Genomic DNA, 22,538 nt, shown 5'->3' on the forward strand with positions numbered 1-22,538 from the left:
TATATCACATTGATTGTAGGGTTAATGTTCCAGGCTTAATATTTATGTTCCAATAAAGTCTGAGGTTTATTCCTAGATTTAGAGGGGCTACAGGTGAACACATTTGGATTTGTTTAATCCTTTGTTTCCCAAGTAAACAAATCCATGCCAATGGAAGATGGCCCATTCTACCTTCTGAAATGGACACGCATGTTCAGATGATTAGCTACAACTCTATATCTTCTGTGTGTGGCCTACAGGAGCTGGATCAATCTATAGCTCATAAACCTGCTCATATAATAACTAGGAGCTTTTAGCTCCTGAGTCCCTTAAACAGCTTTTAGCTCCAGGGAGTCAAGTGACAAGAAGATGATAGGTCTCATAGCAAAATCTGAACAATTCGTTTTAATACTGTTCTCCTTATATTGGGAAAATACAGCTTATTTTCGACCTAAGACTCCCAAACCCAAGGCAATCCCTTAAACCTTACTACCACAAGGGGGGATGTCCTCTCAAATAATAGAGAACCATTTGGGTCTTTTCATAGACCACAGCCTCTGCGTGCTGCAATGATAATGCATCATATGTATGTATCACCATGCTTATCATCAACATTTATTTTTATCTAGGGTTATATCCTGGAGGAAAACCACCCAAACCAGGTAAAATCAAGATATTTTTCATAACATATTTTCCTTGTTTTTCATCTCATAACACTAAAGCATGGAAAATTTAGATATAAAAAGGATAAAATGAAATCCTGGTGATGTCATAGCGGAACAGTCTAGCCACCATAAGGATGCAGCTGCTACATCCTTTGCATATTGGACTCAAGCTCCTCTCTATGCTACCCACCTTAAACTGGGTGTTACTTGTCAATCCAGTATATGAGCCAGAAACTGATAGGAAGGCTTTCTGTCTCTGCATTTCCAGGCACAGCATTCTTTTACAGAACACTTTGTTAAGCATGCACTAGATTTTGGCCAGATATTGCAATGATGTCACAGCTCAGTTGTCCTCCCAGCAATTGCTGACATTATACAGCATGTGTTACCATATTGCACCATAAATGTGTCGCCCCCTATAGAGTTAAAGAATAATCATTGCTTCTTTTATACAGAATGATTAAAAAAAACATTTTTTGGTGAAAAGCAGAACGTGACAACATGCTTTACATTTCCACACAATGTTCTCATTACTGGTTTTGGAACTGAGTCCATACTATTGCTCTCTACAACCTTTTTTGGTATAAATTGAAATGTTCACAGCAGCAAAAAGTCCACTGCATATGCTTGGAATCTTTACTAAATCAAATCTCACTTATATCACTATCATGGGGTAGGTGGATATACAGTATATCACTTGTATCTTGCACAGCAGCAAGGGGGCTATGTAGCAAAATGGCTCAACTACTAAAATAACATTGCATGGTTTTCTTATGTGGGGGATTTATGAGACATTGGGGGCCATGTATTTTTTTACTTTCTTTTTTTTCTTGGCTCAATTAAATTTTTGCATTTTTTTAGGGAATTGTGGGGAATGTGCGCTGAAATTTGCGGGACATTAGTTTATCGTCAGTAAGACGCATGTATCTTCTATTCCAAATGTTCTTGATGTCCCTAATGACATTTAGAAAATGGAAAGAAAAAAAACCCATTTGACACAAGGAAAAAGTGAGATTGATAAATTACAAAAGTAGCAGATGGAAAAAAGCAAAGAAAAAACAAGCCAAAACAAACAACCCCATAGTCTCTTTTTTACAGAATAGATTATAGCTCCAAGAGAATTTACCTGCAACAATCCCCTTGCTTCTGTTCATCAGTGGTGCCGGCCATCACTGTGCGTATACAGAGGCTGGCAGTGTGGTCATGACCACAGCCATGCTCCTACTACAGAATTAGTTTTGGGCTGCAGCAGGCACGTGATTGTGGTCGGGATGGCACTGCCGGCCTCTGTTAATAAACAGGGACCTGGTCAGTGATGGTCGGCACCACAGTTGATCGGGAGCATGGACAGAGCTAAGTATATGCTGTTTACTACTTTTAGCCCCCCACCCCCACCATGTATAAAAAAATTATTTACACAGACAACCACTTTAAATCTTTGCAAAAAGAGGCTTACCTTACTTTTTGTGATCAGCAAAGATTGAAGACCCTGTCCAATTATGATGTTTGAGCATATCCTATTCTATAACAGTTTTGGAAGAGACTACCCCATAAAGATGGCACTTATTTCATGAAAATGTTCATGGAGTATGTACATGGAGCAGGGAACGTTTTTGCACATAGTGTACAGTCCTTCATGGTAATCAAAGAACCCCCTAATCTGTTACATAGCAATTTCCTTTTTTATTGGCACATTGCAAAGTTCTGAAATATATTCTGTTTATAAAGTTATACAGCCCCTCTGGTCAGTACCGGGGTACAGTCTGAGAAAAGTTTTCATAAAAGTACAATGTGAGCGCAGAAGTTTAATTTCTTTTACAGTATATTGATTCGTTCTTGTATTCCCAAATGTGAGAAACTAGAGAATGCTATATTAACGTGTTCCACTCGGAAAGCCAAGTCAAACACAATTACTTGAACTTAAAATAATATCGCATTAATATGTAATTACCGTTGAATTTTCATTTTTGATGAATTGATCTCTCAGGGGTGCTACAATCACCTGTTTTCAATTAGTGTCATATGATGTTTGCTATTTCAACTTTCAAAGTCAATCTTCATATAAAAAGGGTTTGTAACCTCTTAGTGTTCTTTATAGAAATGTAAAAAGTACACAGAAAAGAGTTACAAACTATTGGGATGTCATTGTTTCCAGTTGTTTCCAGGCTGTGTAGCTAATCTTAACATTTTATACTAGGTGTCGGTGGCCTAGGGGCGGGTGGATATGGACCTGGTGGCGTTGGAGCTGGTGGACTCGGTGCCGGTGGACTTGGAGCTGGTGGATATGGACCAGGTGGAGCTGGTGGATATGGACCAGGTGGAGCTGGTGGATATGGACCAGGTGGAGCTGGGGGATATGGACCAGGTGGAGCTGGGGGATATGGACCAGGTGGAGCTGGTGGATATGGACCTGGTGGAGCTGGTGGCATAGGAGCTGGTGGACTAGGTGCTGGAGGCAAGCCACCAAAACCAGGTTAGATTTTGTGACTTGTTATAAATAAATATATAGTCACCAATCTCAACTTCAATGTACAGTTACGGTTCTTTATATTACAGTTTCGTGATTGGTAGGTGTGTTGGGTTCCAAAATCACACCAGCATAGGTCATCAAAATTTTTAATCCTAAAAACACCTTTAATGTTTTACTTGTTTGTTTTTTAAATTAAAGATTAGAGCTTATTTCTTGACCAAATTTCAGATGATGTCACTTTCTGTCATTGGCTCCCCTGATGATTTTATGATTCCCGCTAGTGTATTCAGTGCTGGGAAGAGGAAACTGTTTCTAAAGTTCTGATTCTTATTGGCTGCATTAATCATTTCCTAGGTGGTTGTAGTAGGCTGCTGATCCCCAGCATTGGGCATTTGTGTTTTCTAAAATCAAGGAAATCTCTAACAATGTTCTACTGTTTTATTATTTTTTAAACCAGGCTATGGACAAGGTGCTGGAGTCGGTGTTGGAGGCCTTGGTGAGTGAAAAGTTGCTTTGTTAACCTATTAGATACTTTCAAGGGCACCTTTACAAAACTACAAGAATAGTAGTTTGTTTACAGTACATTGCAGCATATGGGTGTTTAGCTCCACTGCTTTTTTTGGAGCTAACACCTTAACATACAAGTGATGTAGCCATAGTAATGTCATGCCCGGGTCCTTAGCTATTTACATTTCACATCTTCCTACCTACAAGATAGAAACAGAAGCTAAATTGAGAGGTTTTTATTGCAATAATTTATTTACTATTTCTACCCGAATGAAAACTTTTTAAATACTTTTAATATTTTTTCCAAGGCTACAATATACATAAACTTCCAATGCCCCAAACATATAGTAGAAATATAGGGGATTTATCAGTGTTTTGCTCTTTTTCTGCTTTTATTTTTGCTGATTTATCACTCTTGGATTTCCGCTGTGCTTGTTGTGACATTTCAGTGAAGTGCACTGAGCCTTGCTGCCAATAATTTATTACAGTAATCACCGGGGTATGTTGCAGATTATAGGGCAAAACTCACTAGCGGGCAGTGACTTTTTGGGAGCATTTTGAGTTAAAATCTGTGAATTTTCACGATAAAAGTACCAATTTAACTTTTTAGACGCAAAAAAAGCAGCAAACTTTGCAAAGCCAGCTGATAAATTGGAAGCAATAAAGGACATCAGTCAAGCACTCATAATAATAATAAATTCCAACCATAGTCTGTAGTTTGTGGAAGTTATGGAACATATGGGGAAAAGAATCATTGGAATGGCTCATGGTTTTAGTTGAACAATTTAAAAATGACGTCCTTATTGTGGACTTGATATTTATCAGTGCTATAAAACCAACGGTGATTTTCTAGGTGAACCAGGGCTTCAGGAAGTAACAAAAGGCCCATCAAATTGTAAAGGTATGATCAGTCTGCACATGAAATATCAATGTGCAGACCACTGTGACATCTGAATGATGTGACAGTCCTAGGGATATGAAGCGTTCAATCCCAGCTTTTACTAACAAAATATATTTAATAATATACTTCTCATTAAAGCTAACCGCCTAATTAGACTGTGAGTATTTCTGAGCATACAGTACTTACTAGGAAATTCTCATTGACCAGCAGTGGATTGAAAGGTATATTGTATGTGCCCTATAGAAATTGTTAGAACCAAAAATGTAATAAAAAAACAAAAAAAATTTAAATTTTTACTTGATGTTTCATTAAGAGACTGAAATTACTAAAATGGTCACTGAGTATTTCTGAAAAGCAAAATGTATGGAAGTAGGTGAATGAATCTTACTGTACATGTGCTTTATAAATGCGCTGTATTATGTGCTTCATGACTTCACATATCTAGACCACCAAATAAACTACTGACAGATTGACATACAGTATAGTTACTGTATAACTTGGTGAAATAAGTTAAAAGATGCTTATTTTTAGGACAGGAGTTCTCACTTGTCACCTTAGTAAATAATTGTATGGATTTTTTAAATAAAAATCCTCCATCATGTTTTCTTATACAATAACTCTGAGTTATTCCCTTCCCCTTGGAAATCTAAGATTTAATTGACAACTGGGTGTTTTCATTCCTTTGCCAAAGGGATATGTCTGTACATAGTCAGACATCACAGTTTGGGCACAATGGGGCTTATTGTGTCCCAATCACGCCGTCTTTCACGCGACACAAATCGGGGAGCAGGCCGACGGGCGATCCGACGGATTCGGACAATGCGCAGGATTTAACAAAGCAATTTGTGTCGCATTCAATGCACTTACATACACCGGGAGGAAGATGGTGAACTCCGGCGGACCTGATCGGGGAAGCGACACATGCAGGAAATCGGGCGCACAATCTTCATGAACCGCAGAGGATGGGCATTCCGGCGGACAACGCACGTCGGGGAACGCGACAGCACCGGAACGCCCCTTTACGTGCAGAATTTTCATTCTTGTCGGACACAGCGCAGCTGCGAAACAAAACTGGTGCAAACACTTGATAAATACATCTGCAGGCAGTTTTCACATTCTTTTATGTGCAAAGTCTTACAGAAAACTGGCGCAGACAGTTTAATAAATGTGAATTAGTCGCCATTTGTGTGGCAAGCTCACAGAGCACATTTACGGGACCTTATAAGAAAAGATTACGCAGAATTATTGTTTGAATAGGAAATATGTGACCCAACCCCAATCTTCCAGAGTATTATTATACAACACTTAAAAAGTTTTATGGAGGATAAAAAAAAGTGTCTGCTTTCTTCCACTAAAGCCATCAGTACTGTAACCCAATGCTATAGGATATGTAGCTATTGGGTGGTACTGTGAATTTTCAGCATGTTTTACTGTTAAACCTTATATTACCAGGCAGTGACATATAAACATTATACAGCCCTCTGTGGGTGTTTCTAATATCCCTCAAGTTCCTGATAAAACTAAATCCTACCAGAGCGGTTAAATGTGATGTAAGATTTCAGCTTATTTTTTATATAGTTAATAAAAGTAGACACAGCTACATATAATAATTTTCTGTGGCCAATTGTTTAGAGGCCTCCCGTGTATTCTTACAGATTACACAACCGCCAAATAATCCGGAGATTCTTAAATTAATCTGATAAACCTTAATAAAACAACCGGATACACCAGAAAATGAAAATGCCTGTTTATCCAGTACAATAATAAAAATAACATTGGAAATGGTTAGTCAGTTCATGTTGACATCAGCCCTTACCATTGTGGTTTGTTTGAGTTGGCCGCTGCCTGCTTCCTGACTCTTTATCTTGCATTTATTGGAGCTCATTACTCTAAACATAATGCGCTGATTGGGTGAGAGCGGCTCATTGCACTTCTTGTGAGGATTACAAATGTTTGCTGATAAAGAATTCCACATTACAAGCTGGGGATGGAATTCAGACTACACTTGTAACCTAGTCCAAGGACCTCTTCATCGCCTATCAATATTAATTGACACAATTCTCTTGACTATAGATACAGATCCAAAATGCACAGGCTAAGTGCACAGATCAAAACAAAAGTGGTACAACTTAGTACTATAATAGAGCTAAACAGGGCGTAAAAATAATCCCTTAGTAGATATTGGACCTAATGGCGGTAGCGCATCCACATTAGATCATTTGCGTAGAAATACAATGCATTTCCTGCACTCAGGTGATAGATGTTCATTGCTTCTGATACCAGGTTCTTCCCCTACGAGGACATATATTTACTTTTATTTGACCTGTGAACTGGCACATACTGTAAAAGAATTGTCATTTAAAACATCTCAACTAGACACAAGCAAATCTTGTAAGATTTGCTTCATTGAAGCTTTGACTAATTTTTCAGAACCTTCGATTTAGGTCTGACTGAAGTGATGTTGCTCCACTTATTCTGAAAACTGATATATAACTCCCTCTAGCGCTCTAAAACGTTGATGTTTTTGATATAAAGATTTGGTTGCGATTTGTTACCTAAAAAATGAAAGATTTATACGTAATCGATCAATTTCCTCATTTCTAATCCTAACATCTTCTGAAGTTGTTGAATAAAAAGATCATTTGGGATGATGGGTTTCAATGTCCAAATCTTTTCATCTACAATTGGTGTCCAGCAGTGTGGCCAACTCTTCTTTATCATCAGAGACACGGGCTAAACAATGTGAAGATAAGCCCAGTCTGGAGGAACGGCTATGCGCTGAAGGAGTGTTTGGCCAACAAATGTGCAGGTGTATTAGTTCAGGTCATATATCACCATGTTCATTTTCCTTTAGATTGTGCAGATATAATGGTCATCATGTAGTGCATAAGTACGCAGGTTTTTGACAATAAACACTAACTAGGTCAACAGACCTTCTAAATCTAGAACCGATGAGGCCAAACATTGACTGACCTTCACTGTATGTCTTTATGGTCTATTGTATTTAAACAAGTTAATACAATAGGAAGTTGGTGGCATTGAGGCCAAACTTAAATCATCACTGTACAATGTCTATCCCTGATAGGTGGAGTTGGTGGTATTGGTGGAGTTGGTGGTATTGGTGGAGTTGGTGGTGTTGGTGCTGGAGTTGGCGGAGTTGGTGCTGGGCTGATACCAGGTAAATAGTTTTATTAAACCTACTATTATGCCTCTTCTTCTCCAAGTGTGCCCCCCCCTTTACCTGTCACCTTGTTTGGATATGTCTAGTTGGATGTTTCAGAAAATTATTACCTTTTCAGGATAATATAGCTCTGTGATATTGTGTCACAGAGTGAAATCCTATTTTTATGTACCGTGTGAAGGTTTTAGAAATATTGTATTGCCGTTAAGGGTTGATACATATGTATGATATGTATGGTATTATATATGATATGTTCTATTGTAGTTTTTTTCTAGGATGACTACAGGTAGGGTCATCAGTGACTCAGTTTCCAGCATCCAACAATACTGATAGAACACAGAGTATAGAGCGGTCACTTGTGTATAAAGTTGAAATTACTTTGACTAATCTGTTCTTCATCTGTCCACCTATTTCTTTCAGGTGGTGTCCAACCAGGTGCTGGTGGTAAACCCGGTAAAGGACCAGGTAACAGCCTTGTCATTGTCCTCACAATTATTTAATCTGAAGTATATAGAGAAAATAATGATAATGACTTCACTGTCTCATATACAGTGTTTTTCCATGTTCTTGTTATCAGTAAATGGGAACATTCAATGCTTCAATCCGGAATAAAAAACCTCATCCTGATGTTGGCCAGCAACATGTCATGTTATATCAGCGATACAGTATAATTTAGAAGCAAACAAACTTGTGACGACCTCTGGCAATAAAAACAGCACAAGTCTTGTGTACGTTGTGTGCCGCATTGTTTAAGACAAGTTTTGGCCACTTTTACGACTTGTATGAGGAGCGGATGTGGCTTACAATTGTGTAGCTTTATGGAAAGTTGTGTCAACATGCACCAAACATTTGGTGTATTTTCTGGTATAAATTGAACCAGCTAATAGGAGGTGTGAATTCTTCAATCCAAACAGATGATTCAACCATCAATAGCCATTATGATAAATAATGACAGTATAAGATTGTCAACACTAACTTTGCATTTCATTTTTAGACAATTTAAAGTTATCTCCCAAAAGGTTTCCATTTCCCAACAACAATGTCCCATATTAACCTTCAATTTCAGCATTTGTATTTCCCTGTAGTCATCTGCATATGAAGCTGATGTAATCCTTCTTTGTGCTTTTATGCGCACATCACGTGTACACATCCCTCATGGCTGATCTTTGCTTCCTGACAGGTGCAGGGATCCCTGGCTTGTACCCTGGGGGAGTGGTACAAGGAGCTGCAGGTCAGAATCCTCTCTTCCTTTTCCTCTGTTCCCATCCTTTTCTACTAACTGCGATCATGATAACCTAGTATAACATTTACTATGATGACTTAGAAGTTTCCATGAGATTAAGTGATACAGTGTGGGTTAACTAATTGGTTTACAATGTAAATGCATTCCCAATTACTATCCTCTGCAGATGTTTGCAGTAGTAGTAATAATGTTATGTGGTATACAGTGAGGGGACGCCTATAGATTAAAGGGTTTAAGCACTTGTAGAAAACAGGGTAAGCACAAGATCCTAGTAAGGTCCTCCATATTTAACTTGTACTGTTAAAGTTTGCCATTCACTTCGGGTCATGTGACCCGACGGTAGCAGGAATCAGGACTTTCTGTGATGTCCTGTGACTTGATGACTTCTGACAGATGGAGAGGGATGTCTGATATAGTCCTGAGTCCTGCCACCATCACATCATGTGAACGGTGGCTCTAGGAAAACTTTAACAGGGTAAGTATAATATGGGTAAGGGTACATTCACACAAACGTAATGAGGACCGATATGCGGCCGCACCATTTTGCTGCTCCATGTCGGTCTCCATTGACGTCTATGACGTCTGGTCACTGTGTGGTACGCACTCGTTGCCTGTGATTGTGCACAGAGAAATATAGGACATGCTCTATGGAGAGGGGAGGGGTGAACAGTGCCTACGGCCAGGCAGGCACAAGTTTGCGTGCATGTATCCTAACTCTTTTAAAGCCTTATGCTTACCCTGTTAACATTTGCTATTGTTTGTGACCAAACACATAAATATTGGTCATGCCAACCTTATTTAATGACACTGTCCAAAATGATATGGAGGAATACTGTAAATTTTTTTGGAAGACGAACCCCATGAATTATTCATCTGCAGTTTATTTTACAGACTATTTGTATAAAATTCTTTACAGACAAAAATTCATACATTTTTCATTTTATTGTCATTTTCCTACAGGGGGAGTACCTGGTGCATATCCTGGTGGTGTAATCCCAGGTAAGGGTTATACTAGACCTTTCTGCTTGTGACCTGAGCTCTCTATCTAGTCTGCCAGTAATACACATGGGAGCGGATGTTTGCAGTTATGAGTATGCACATTACTGTGAATCCTGCTTTCTCAGCAACATGTGTGTGGCTGGAGGGAAGCAATTCTTTCCAGGGTCGGAAAAGCTGAATTGGCCTCACTTGCTTCTTGTTAAGTCTCCCGGGACATATTTGTATTCACTGCAATGTCAAGACTTACGGCCTGTGCTGGAGATTACATAATAATAAAACCTGCAGAGCAGACATTCATACCAGAGAAAATCATCTAAACATCATGTAAAATGTGTCCATATCATGCACCATGGTGGAGGGTTCATTCCAGTTCCAGTGCAACTTTTATTAACTAATATAAGTGTACTGTAGATTTATACTAGACATTGCCCTGTCAATAGTGTAATAACTACCTGTCCCATGTTGGTTACTGTAAATGCACATCTCTCTCTCCATGATTCCTGAGTGGATGTGATGTCATAGTTATGCAACGTGATCTGAGCCAATCAGATGTCAGCTCTGCTTTTACTTACGACAAAGAAGGAGAATGCAAGAGGTCTCATGTAGTTGCATGAACTTTAAATAATTCATTCAGAAAACATTATGACATTTAGTAATCTTTAGAATGAACCCTTTGGTATGTACATCTATATTAATAACATTTCTCTTTAATAGGAGCTGGTGGTGTCATTCCAGGCGTTACTGCAGGTAAACTATCAACATTTTTTAGTACATTTTTGTATCTTTTGTTCTAATTGTAAGTTGTACTGTTTCTTTCTTATTCATGAGTAGTCAGCCAAGTGGATGCTTGTAATTGGGAAGGTTGTCCTTACATGATACTGTGGAATCAGTATTAGTAATTAGTATAAGACTCTGCAAAAACGGGTAACACCCACATGGCTAACTACTCATAAATGATATAAGGAATAATAAAACACTCCAGACTTGCTCTGTCATAGCAAATTCATTTATTTCATATAACACCCAAGTTAGTAGTGGTGAAAGGTCTCCTTTAATTGCAGATGAAGGTCTACCTGGAGTGTATAATTGTGTTGCACAATGGCGAATATTAGTTCAACTTTATTTGTCTTTGCTATATTATATTTCAATGTTTTATATCACTGAGAAATTCTTTGTAACATTAAATTCTGTAATTTTAGGAGTAGTACCTCAAACAGGAGTCCAACCAGGAGCTGGAGGAAAACCAGGAAAACTTCCAGGTAGCACAATATCCTGCAAATAAAGATCATAATGTGTTTTGTAATATGTTTGTATTCTTCAATTTCATATTATTACATATATTTGAATGAATTATTTGCCAATGACAGCACTGATCAGAAAGTGACAGAATATGTATCCTCGTAGCCCCTTCAAGGGAAATGGCAACACCTCATTGTCAATGTCTTACATTTTGAGACATTTTGAGACATGTACAAATCTAAGAACAATTGCTTAAAAAACGGTAGTAAATTAGCCTTATAACTATACCCTTACCAACAGTGGCAAAACCACAAGTTTAATGTAAACACATTTCTTGTGGTGCAGTATTATGGCAGTATTAAACTTTTTATAATAATATTATTCTTTGGTCATCCCCTCAAAAGGTGCTGGAATTCCAGGTGCCTTCCCAGGAGGAGTATTGCCCGGATCAGGTAATATATTTTTATAATCTTTTCAAAAAAGATTTTCAAAACTAATGCTACAGTCATTGATTAAACAGAATGATCTCACTTGCTCTCTCCTACTGCAATGTTTTACGAAATTCTTTGTTTTCTAGGTGTAAGATATCCAGGAGTTGGTGTTCTTCCTGGGGTGGCCACTGGAAACGGGGTCAAACAGAAACCACAAGGTGAGGCAGACCAGGGCATGTCACCACTACTGATATAAGCTACATGTCTGACATTTCCTCCATTCTCCAAATAAATCCAAAAATCTGCTACCCAGAATTTGTCAATTTTAGACCATCCAAGAAAGACCACTAGAGCACTATTGTTTAATATCTACCATCACAACCTCCCGTGGCAAAATGATTACAAAAATATCTGTACTGCCCATGTGTCTTTGTGCAGTTATTTACCTTGGTGAACTTCTGAACACCTTCTATACTTTCCTTAATTTCTTTTTTATACAGTGGTCTCCAGAATTGTACATAATATTACATGTGATCAGACAAGTGACTTGTTTGTATGTATGTCCTTAATATGACCATTTTTATACATTTCATAATATTATTTGTCTGCCACTGGTTGCTAAAGAAAAGTTTACTGTTCACCAATACCCCCGAGTCTTTTTCACTCTTTTATATAGAGCACTAACATATTCAGAAACACCTCACATCTGTTGTTATATGTCTCAAGTATTAAATGCTTGTATTTTACATGAAAGAATAATTTTGGAGCACCTTTTCTTGTATCTGTGTAGTAGTGCATCTCAATATTTTGGAATTATTTGACAGTTGAGTGTTATTCCTCTATGTCAGTGATGGCGAACCTTTTAGAGATCGAGTGCCCAAAATGAGACCCAAAAACACTAGCTTTTCCCAAAGTGCCAACACGGCAATTTAGTCAGTAACAAACTTATTGCTAGCAGAATCTGATCCGACCCTGTCCACACATTTTCACTCCTCAGACAGGAACAATCAGCACAGGATGGGTCACAGGGTACTACTTGGACTGCCTGAGTCTGCAGGAAGATGCCATGTCTGGCAAACTCTGTGCCTGGGAGACAGCCCGAGTGCCCACATAGAGGCCTCCGAGTGCCATCTGTGGCACCAGTGCCATAGGTTCGCCACCACTGCTCTATGTGTTACTATATGGTCTGTACTCAGTAGGTAGGACCAGACACAGGTGCAGGTGACAAACAGTTGTCAATTTATTAAACATTTCTAGGAGGAATAGCAGCACAATGCAGAGATGTAATAAAAGATGCGTCAGAATTTTTATTTCATACTAAAAACAAGTATTTACTAGATTTGTTGGACAAGGGGACAGGTCTTTTTGAATATTTTCCTACTATTACATTACTGCCAATGGCGTAACTGGAAGCTGATGGGCCCCAGTATAAAGTATTTGCCAAGCCTCCTATAATGTTTTTTTTATAGTACTAGTCTTCTCATAAGGGAAAGTAACACATTATGGGCCCCTTAAGCCTCAACTTATGCCCTTGCTTACTGCTAAAAAATACTCAACATACAACATAATACAATCTCCAGTATTGGAGATTTAAGGCAGCAGGTGCTGAGCTGCCAACAACTCTTCTGTATGCAGCTAACCCCTCAAATACTATATAAACCCCTTTAGATTAATGTGGTCATGGTTATTGGCGACCATCACTGCTTCTTAGGCCGCAATCCAAACATTGTGGTAGTACCTGGCAAGGTCTTTATAAGGAAATCTGATGATCTCCCTACTGAAATCTTACCATAAGAAGAATTTTATTATTCTACTGTAAAAGTAACACTTTGGAATGAAATCAATGTACTGGGTTATGCTCTTTGTAGAACGGCTCTGAGGACAAATCCTACACTAACGTATACTGCTACATATCTTCCAAGCACAGAACTTTGTAATTTCTCTCTATGACAATGCTCTCATCATGGATTAATACTTGTATTTGCTTATAGGAACTGGTGGTGCTTTAGGTGGAATCCCTGGTGAGTATATTTTACTTGTAAAACCTCATACATCCTTATTTGCATGGCTTGTTCTTTACATTGTGTATATGTCCAATTGCATCTTTATACTTGAGCAGAACAAAATCTTCTCAAAAGCCTAAGTCACAAAATATCCAAAAATCACATAGTCTAAATACATATTAGATATAAAGATATTTTTCACTTAAACAAGAAAAATAAATTTTCATGCCATTTAGCCTAAGAATTCATAGGCTGTACAGGCGGCCCCCTACTTATGATACTTTATCATTAGGCTACAATAAACAGCTATTGTTAATCCTGGTTCTTATGAAAATCCAACATTTTAAAAATCCAATTTTCACAGAGACCAAAAAAAATTCTGTCTGGGGTTACAATGATAATATATACAGTTCCGACTTACACACAAATTCAACTTAAAAACAAACCTACAGAACCTATCTTGTACGTAACCCGGGGACTGCCTGTATATTACTTGTACATGTAACTTACTTGGCAAATTTTCCAGTTTGTTCATCGAGGAACAGTCATTGTGACAAATCTTTAAAGACAGTTTGTCATATTTGTCTAACTATTAGCAAAAGCTGGCCAGTATTTTTGCTAACACATTAAGCAATTCTACACTTTTCCTTCAACAGTCCCAGAAATCATTTTATACAGTTGTATTAAGGCACCAAGCCAACAAATAGTTCTAGAAATTGTCCAAAGTTTAGCAAATATTTGCATTAGTTAACATTTTTGGATGAGGAAGCAAGTGTCAAGTGCATGTTGTCCTTTCCGTCACCCCACCCTGCCGTCAATGGCGAGCCAGTTTAGATAATCAGCCAGGGAAGAGCAGGGACCCTTTATGTGCAGTGCTATCAGAAATGTGAACAGCAAACGGAAACCAAACCCTCATCTTCTGAATAATAAGGTCTAAAAAGTATTCAGAAAAATATTGTAAAAAGAGAATAAAAATTAAAAATCATTAAACTGTAGATTTAATTTACACAATTATTGTGGTAATGTAATTGGCTAAAATTAGGAAAATCAACATGCAGTCATAAGGTGCAGGGGCCTTTGTGTATGGAATTAATTTAAGTTTCCCTTGCGTAATGGTATCTTCCTGTAAACCATCCCCTTACCAAAGCATAAGAATGGGGGTCCATTTATCCCTATTCAATAGAGCACTGGTCGCATATGTTTGTTGCTGTCACATTCACATTTATAGGGTTAGCATAGAGCCATGTGCTCTACTCAACTATCATAGGGAATTCATAGAGTTAAATAGAGCATTAGTGAACATGTACAGCCCCTGCTTCATTCAAATTAAGAGAACAGGACCCCCATCCTCAAGATCAGTAAGGAACTCCATCAAGCACCCCACCCACTGACACTGCTAAGCACTGCTAAGAAAACTTCACTGATTCTGCTTCACACCGCAGAACCTTACTGCAGTCTATCTAGTTGAGACGGCACCCACCCGAAAGGTGCCTAAAAAAGCCTAAATTAGGGTCATTTAACATCCATTAATTTAATAATGGATGTCAAATCTAGGGCATTTTTACACTAGCAGCTCTACTTTTATACTACCTATTAGTTATTATCACAGTATAGGCACTGCTATGGGCACTTTGCTGAAGATTAAGTCCCACCCCTTCCTGTAAGTCACTTCCTCTCCTGAATAAAGCCACATTTGTGATACAGTAATCTGTCTTCAAATTTTAATATTTTATTTTAACATTATTTTTTCATTTTTAGGCTTTGGTGGTTTTGGTGGACAGCAGCCTGGAGTACCTTTAGGATATCCTATTAAAGCTCCCAAACTACCTGGTACGTGAAAGAGAATCATGATATGAGGACCATCAAACCTTCCCTTCCTTGGTTCAAATTTATGGACATGTGTCTTTTTTCAACCGTATAAACTATGATACTATGAAACATACTACTTATTTAGGTTGTTAACTTAAAATACCCTAAATCTTTAGTAATCTACTGAAGACAAAATTATTATTTTTCATGACATCCTAACCATGAGAGCAGTCACAATTGACACGCATGTGTTAGCTTTGCTGTATAGAGAAGAACAGAGTCATTTCCTTTATCATAGATGAGTTAATGACAACTTTGATATACAGTATGGTTGGGGGTTAGAAAATATAGGGTAGTAACTCATACTAGGCTCTATAAGCATCTCTGTAGCCATTGCCATGTGTTTAAGGGCTCAGCTTTCTGTACTGGCAATACGTTTATCATTCCTGATTAAAGAGGGAAAAGCTACAACAATTTATCAACATACAACAAATCTATACATTTTCACGTTTTCTGGCATAAAAAAGTAGCAAACAATGGATCAACTATATTTGCACTAAAATTTTAAAGAGAACCTGTCACCACATTTTCACATGTACAGATAGTGACAGGTTCCTAGAGAGCCCTATTAACTAACTGACACCCTTCTTGTAGCTAAAATTTGTTTCCCTTATATCCATATAAAAGAACTTTTTGTTATATTCCCTGGCATCTGAGAAGGCTTGCCCTACAACATGTGAAAAGTCGCCGGCTGCAGGGAGTGCGCAGGCACTGGGACAGTAACGCCTCGCGTCGCTCCACTCCTGGCCGGCAACGCCCCACTTTTGTGAAGTTGGCAGAGTGGAGTAAATAATCTCTAGCAATAAGTTAGCATTTGCAATTATTTCAGGGCTTCTACACCAATGACGTGGCACAGAGACCCTGATAAATATACCCCAGTGTGTTTAATGTGTTTTGGACCCTAAACACCCTAAACTCAGGTGCATAAAGTCACACTAGTAGTTTACTTGTCCCAAATCAGTCCTAAAAAGGTGGTCCACTGTTACTCTCTTCCACACTTTTAATTTATTCATATGTTTTTCATTCTCCAGGTGGATATGGGCTTCCTTACACTTCAGGAGTACCAGGAGGTTACGGAGGTGCGTATCATATATTGAAAATGCAGTGTATAGTCTGGAGTAAATGAAAGAAAATGTCCTAAAAGCCATTTAAAAAGTTTATTGTCAGCGTATCAAGACACACTGTTCCTTCTGTCTAATTGTTAACACGAAGCAAACATTGAGCAGACCCCGGCTGAGGGCCGTAAGAAAGCGCAAAAAAATAAACAATGCTATGGTATTACTTCAGTATAGTTCCTGGCATGCTGAGGATTCTGTGAAATCTGTTTCTATGCAGGAACATTCAAACTATGTAAAACAAAGTCTGGCCAATATAAGAATAATTTATAACTCGCTGTGACATGTAATGAGTGTGGCTGACATTAATAGCCTTCTAATCTACACCATTCTCTGAGCAGCGAGCTGAGAGGTCTGACTCAGGGGCCGAAAGTTTGACTGTCAAAGGGGGGGGGGATTACTAACACTCCTCACATGTACACAACATATTATGTAGATTAGGTAGGATCACTCTGCAGAACTCTCCTTGGGGGATTATCTTCCATAAACATTTATTGGTAACAGTCCAAGAATATTAGTTAAGATGACGATAATAGTGCAAATTTCTAAGGAATTCCTGAATGTGTAGTACATAACATTGTGTTTTTCATATAGTGGTAACATTTCAGAAAAGAGTCTGTTTGAATGACGCACTAAGAGGAAATAAGAAATTGAGTCGATGAAAATATTTTATTTAAGATCTTGGTCTGGGTATATGCACTCCTCACCCACAGCATCTGTCTTAATTGTACACTTGTTAAAGGGGGACTGCAACCCGAAACGCGTTGTGTTCTCAAGGTTCCAAATTAAACATTTTCAACGACTTACTCGATTTCTTATATCTACTGAGTGTGTCATTCAAACAAACCCTTTTCTGAAATGTTACCACTGATATCCTATCCAGTGTGGCTGCTGAAGGCGGCTTTGGCTGATGTAAACTTAAAGGGGTTTTCCCACAAACTAAAGTTAGGCCCATTCACGGGGTAGGGCCTAACTTGATGATCATTGAGGGGTCTCAGTGCTGAGACCCCCCCAGATCGCGAGAACGGGGGATCCTTTGGAGCACCAAGCAGCGCTCTGCAATTTCTGTCAGCTCCATATAGATTAATGGAGCAGAACAGTCATGTGCGGCTGTCTGCTCCATTGGTCTGACGGAGCGACTAAGGGTCCGATGGAGGTACGTGGAACCCCATCGGACCCTTCGTTTTCATGATCTGTGGGGGTCTCAGCACTGAGACACCCACTGATCAGCTAGTTAGGCCCCATCCCACGGATAGGGCCTAACTTTAGTTCATGGGAAAAGCCCTTTAATGCTCTCTATAGTGTTGAGCCTATATAAGCACAACCTAAGACCGTGAACACATATCTACTCCTTACTTAATTAAATTTTCATCACAATACTACATTAGCAGCGCTTTCCCCTTGTCCTTCTCTCCCTCCACCCGCTTTTTCAGATAGTGGAGCATTAGGTTATATAATTCTTGTTACTAAGTCTATGTTCTTTTCACTCTCTCAAGGGGTATTTCTAAATGAAACATTTATGCCATAAAGGTCATAAATGTCTGATCTCACCTCTGGGGTTACACTCTGGCTTTAGAATGAGGATGCAACAATCCTCATCTTGTGGCTACAGTGAGTAGAGAGGTGGCTACACATTTGTATCTTTTTATTGACTTTTAAGGGAGATCCTGGAATTAAAAAAAATGTATCCCCAAGCCACATGAAAGGGGATAATTGTTTAATTCCTGGGGGGCTTACCAGAAGCTATTGTTTGAGATGGGGGTCTTCAAAAGTAAGGTTTTTTGCTATTTATACAATATAGAAATTCCTTGTTACGTAGGATGTCCTTATTAACAAGAAATGTTCACTATGTTATAGGTGCCGGTGGTGTTGGAGCTGGTGGCAAAGCTGGATACCCTACAGGCACTGGTATGTACTAAGTAAAATATTGTAGATTTTGGAGTTTATAAAGTGGAACAAATCCCAGCTTTGTGAAACTTTTTGCAGTGCTGAGAGTTATTGTCTTTATGTAACTTTTAGTGTCCAAGTAAATGGCCACGGTTATTATGTTTTATTATTTTTGCATCTATATCATTGCCATAATGTTCAGCATCTGGCTTCCATATTGTACTGAATTTATTCTGCACAGATAATTTAGTTTGTATATCTATGAACAGTTTTGATCTGTCTGCTTTGCTGTTATTATGCAATGTGCTGTATTAAAAGCAGGCGTGATGTGACAGCCCTGAAGATGAAGATATCTACTGACTATGCTTTCTCTTCTGCTTTTAGGGGTTGGAGCTCAAGCTGCAGCGGCTAAAGCCGCTGCTAAGGCAGGAAGATATGGAGGTGAGACCCTCTACCTATCCGTTTGCCATTTGTTTTCCCTAATGTTATGGCTGAGATTTTGAATGTCATTTTTCTGCGTACCAGGCATAGGCTAAGCTAACATCTGTGTCATCTTAAAAATCTGACACTTTACTCTTCAACAGAATATGAGAGCAAAAAAATGAATATAGCCTTATTTATTAGCAATATGTATGTAACAAAGATGACATTTAGTTGCCTAACGTTGAATACCCCCTAGTGGGGTAAGATAGGAACAATTTAAAATTAAACTACAATTCTTCTGCAAATCCACAACCAAATGTAGATTGTAGGTTAATATTCATACACAACTGTATTGCTGATATGTGTTCATATCCAATTTGCTGTTGTAATAATATACTACATACTAAAGATTCCCACCTTCAAATCTTAATGTAAAATCTGCATTATTCCTACTACAAGTGAACCTACCTGCACCCAGGTACTAGAGTGGAGAAGTTTTTGAGAAAAATAAACCTCTCTTACCTAAACCTCCTATATGGAGCAAATTAGTATCATACCAGCGACTTGCACACTGCAAACAATTGACCTGATGTACATGAGGACATCTTCTTTCCCCATATGTAGTAATATATCCCACAGCGATGTCTTTGAACAATCACCGCTGATAAACTGCAACTTTGAAGTACTGATAATGAAATCCTGTTTATGGATTTTTGGGGAATTGTGTAATAATAACTTAGGGCAGAAGGAAAAAACATGACACATTATATTTCCCAAATATTGTAAATATAGACTTTTATTCACATAATAATGACCTAACTTGTTGATTTATGCAACTTTCGCCTTATTAAAGGCAGATCTGTTATACATATGGTTTTCACATTCCATATGGAATGGATAACGTAAGGGACAAACTTTTGATACTTTGGTCAATTTATATTTTTATATAACTTTTTTTTTCACTTATGCTTTGTAGTAGCTGGAGCTGGAGGTGTACCAGGAGGTGTACCTGGAGCTGTACCAGGAGGCGTACCTGGAGCTATTCCTGGCGTTGTACCCGGGGTTTATCCTGGAGGTGCTGGAGTTTTGCCAGGTGGTGGAGCAGTGCCTGGAGGAGGTAGGATATAAAAGTAACAAATAATTAAACATTTTTAAGAAGAATATTTTTTTTACAATTTGCTAAATTAATCTTCATCAGGAATCCCACAATATGGAGCTCAGCCCGGAGGCAAACCTCCAAAATATGGTAAGTTCATATGAATTTCCTTTATTTTATATTATGTTATGTATTCCTTTGTAGAAATAAGGTCATGTTGACTTCTAAAGGCACAAATGTTCTTTATGGTCATATTTACCAGACAATAGTAATACAGAGCATGTGAAAGCTATTTAGAGAGCATAGTGTCTCAGTGATGGGCCCTGCAAAGTATATGAGATACCTGTCAATAAAGTGGTTTTCTCACAACCTCAGTAAAGGATTCACTTTGGGAAGTCATTGACTTCTCTTGAAGAACGTGGCTGATGTTCCCTTTTGACCAACAGACTCCTGGAACTACAATGCTTATAAATTATACAATGCAAATATAACCTACAGTGATCTTCACTACAACCAAACAATAGGTCAAATGGGACTTAAGTAGAAATGGAAGTTTCAACAAAGCAAATCATTGTTTCCTTAGGAGTTCCTGGAGTAGGTGGTGTGGCCGGAGTAGGAGGAGTGCCAGGAGCTGGTGGTGTCCCTGGAGTTGGTGGTGTCCCTGGAGTTGGTGGTGTCCCAGGAGTGGGTGGTGTTGGTGTCGGTGGTGTTCCTGGAGTTGGTGGTGTTCCTGGAGCTGGTGAGTCATACAGAAAATATATTTTTTTAATACATAAATTTGTCTTACAAAATTATAGTCATAGGAAGAGAATTAAAGAGTATAGTATGAGTAAAGTATTCTGCTAGTTTGGGTTTTGTAAAATAAGTCATTTTTCTGCAATTTTTAATTATAATTTTCTATTGTGTAGGTGGTGTGGGTGCTAAACCACCTAAGACTGGAGGTAAGTTAAAATGGTGTTGGTAAAGCTATCTCTATCCAATGATGCACATGTATCATAAGTCTGACTTTGTTCATCTGTTTTGGGGGGACTTTTCTTGGCTTTTCTGTTTGTCAGATGTATCTTAGCCGTTTTTCCTTATTGATACATGTATTGTTTGGTCTTTAGTGAATTTGCGACCTTTTAAAACAAAAGTCACTAAAAGTCTCCAAAAGTTGCAATCAGTTCCCAGCTGATTTCTACGCCTGGTCAGGAGCAGCCGTAGTTTAGCGGCAAAATTTGCTATTTTTTAAAAAGTCGCAACTTTCAAATCTGGATTCAGGTGATAACTCAGGGAAAAGTGCAGAAAACCAGACAATGGCAAACTTTAAAAAGAGACAGTTTTAAGTGCAAAAAAAGAGTTGCGGGCACAAGCACCATGAAAAGTCTCAAAAATGAAAGAAAATTACAAGTCGAAAATGTGATATTCGTGTCCCAATATGTTATCAAGAGACGAGAGTCAGTAAAAAAAAGGAATCTAGCTTTCTCTATCTTGGGGTGAAGATTATGCATGATTATTTCATTATGTTGTCTTCCCTTAAGCAATCAATAGTGAATAGTAGCCAAATGTTAAGTATTTACCTATCTATTCTTTAATTATTACAGCTGGCTATGGAGTCGGAGGACTTGGCGGAGGAGGTACGTGGCATTAATTGTTAAATATACTGTAGAAGAAAAATTCCAATAAATTTCTCCATTAATGCTATCCAATAAAGCAATATATTAGTTTATTCTTCTTGACCATCCTTAAAACTCTGTCCAAGTGCTGTAGCTTCCTGAAAAACAGCCTTCTATTTTATCTGTGATTACCAAAAAAGAACCAGAGCGGCAACCAACACTAATTTGTTAAAATAATACTCTTTATTGAAAGTAAATACATAAATTCAGCATATATATCCCTCAAGTGGGAAAGTATAAATGCAATGCATAGGGGACACAAGTAGCCCAAGATAGAAAAAAGGGCAGTACAGGAGACCAGTGGCTACCTTTTGGCCCAGGGTCCTAATAGTATTGTTGACAATAATAACAGTGCAGTCGAATATTAGACCCAAATAAGTAGGGGATAAAGTGGCAATGTGCAGTGAAGGTAAACCATGCACAGAACTGGAGGTACCATCCAGTATTGAAAAAGTCATCTTGCTATTGCACACTTACCTGAAAACATGATGGACTGACACTGGGCAGATCAGGGGAAAGCCAAAGGATGCATCCCGACGCGCGTTTCGCACAAATGCTGACATAATTGTACACAGTGTTCTATCTGCAGGAAGCATGTTATAGAGCAGGAGATTGTAAAGAGTGTCCTATATATTTTTTTTTTCCAGCAATTTATTTACTGGCTAGACTATTGAATAATTTTTGTTATTCATTCTACATCTTTTCATGTATTCAAGATTTATAGGACATGGAATATAATGAATATTCTATATGTTATATGTAAAATCACAATGATGTATATTGCAGTGGATTTGGCAAATGTGTCATCAATTATATAAAAAGATCAAAAGATCAAATTAAAATCCCCTACTTTTATTTGAAAATGAATTCCAAGC

The 22,538-nt window shown here is 38.2% G+C and overlaps 1 protein-coding gene across 3 annotated transcripts in view; it reads left to right on the forward strand.

Moving 5' to 3' along the window:
• ELN (elastin) overlaps positions 1–22,538 on the forward strand; it is a 57,129-nt gene that overhangs the window by 18,202 nt on the left and 16,389 nt on the right. The window contains exons 4-25 of one of the 3 annotated variants that reach the window (XM_072138050.1): positions 609–641; positions 2,842–3,117; positions 3,572–3,610; positions 4,475–4,522; positions 7,608–7,700; positions 8,124–8,168; positions 8,884–8,934; positions 9,907–9,945; positions 10,660–10,692; positions 11,145–11,204; positions 11,589–11,636; positions 11,762–11,833; positions 13,607–13,636; positions 15,377–15,448; positions 16,519–16,566; positions 18,460–18,510; positions 18,874–18,930; positions 19,889–20,029; positions 20,111–20,158; positions 20,592–20,747; positions 20,917–20,949; positions 21,592–21,624. In XM_072138050.1, coding sequence (XP_071994151.1) covers positions 609–641; positions 2,842–3,117; positions 3,572–3,610; positions 4,475–4,522; positions 7,608–7,700; positions 8,124–8,168; positions 8,884–8,934; positions 9,907–9,945; positions 10,660–10,692; positions 11,145–11,204; positions 11,589–11,636; positions 11,762–11,833; positions 13,607–13,636; positions 15,377–15,448; positions 16,519–16,566; positions 18,460–18,510; positions 18,874–18,930; positions 19,889–20,029; positions 20,111–20,158; positions 20,592–20,747; positions 20,917–20,949; positions 21,592–21,624 — 1,506 coding nt within the window. The remainder of the gene's footprint in view (positions 1–608; positions 642–2,841; positions 3,118–3,571; positions 3,611–4,474; positions 4,523–7,607; positions 7,701–8,123; positions 8,169–8,883; positions 8,935–9,906; positions 9,946–10,659; positions 10,693–11,144; positions 11,205–11,588; positions 11,637–11,761; positions 11,834–13,606; positions 13,637–15,376; positions 15,449–16,518; positions 16,567–18,459; positions 18,511–18,873; positions 18,931–19,888; positions 20,030–20,110; positions 20,159–20,591; positions 20,748–20,916; positions 20,950–21,591; positions 21,625–22,538) is intronic. The other 2 variants (XM_072138051.1, XM_072138053.1) reach the window with 2 other exon arrangements.

The sequence above is a fragment of the Engystomops pustulosus genome, chromosome 2, assembly GCF_040894005.1.
Source record: "Engystomops pustulosus chromosome 2, aEngPut4.maternal, whole genome shotgun sequence".
NCBI classification, from domain to species: domain Eukaryota; kingdom Metazoa; phylum Chordata; class Amphibia; order Anura; family Leptodactylidae; genus Engystomops; species Engystomops pustulosus.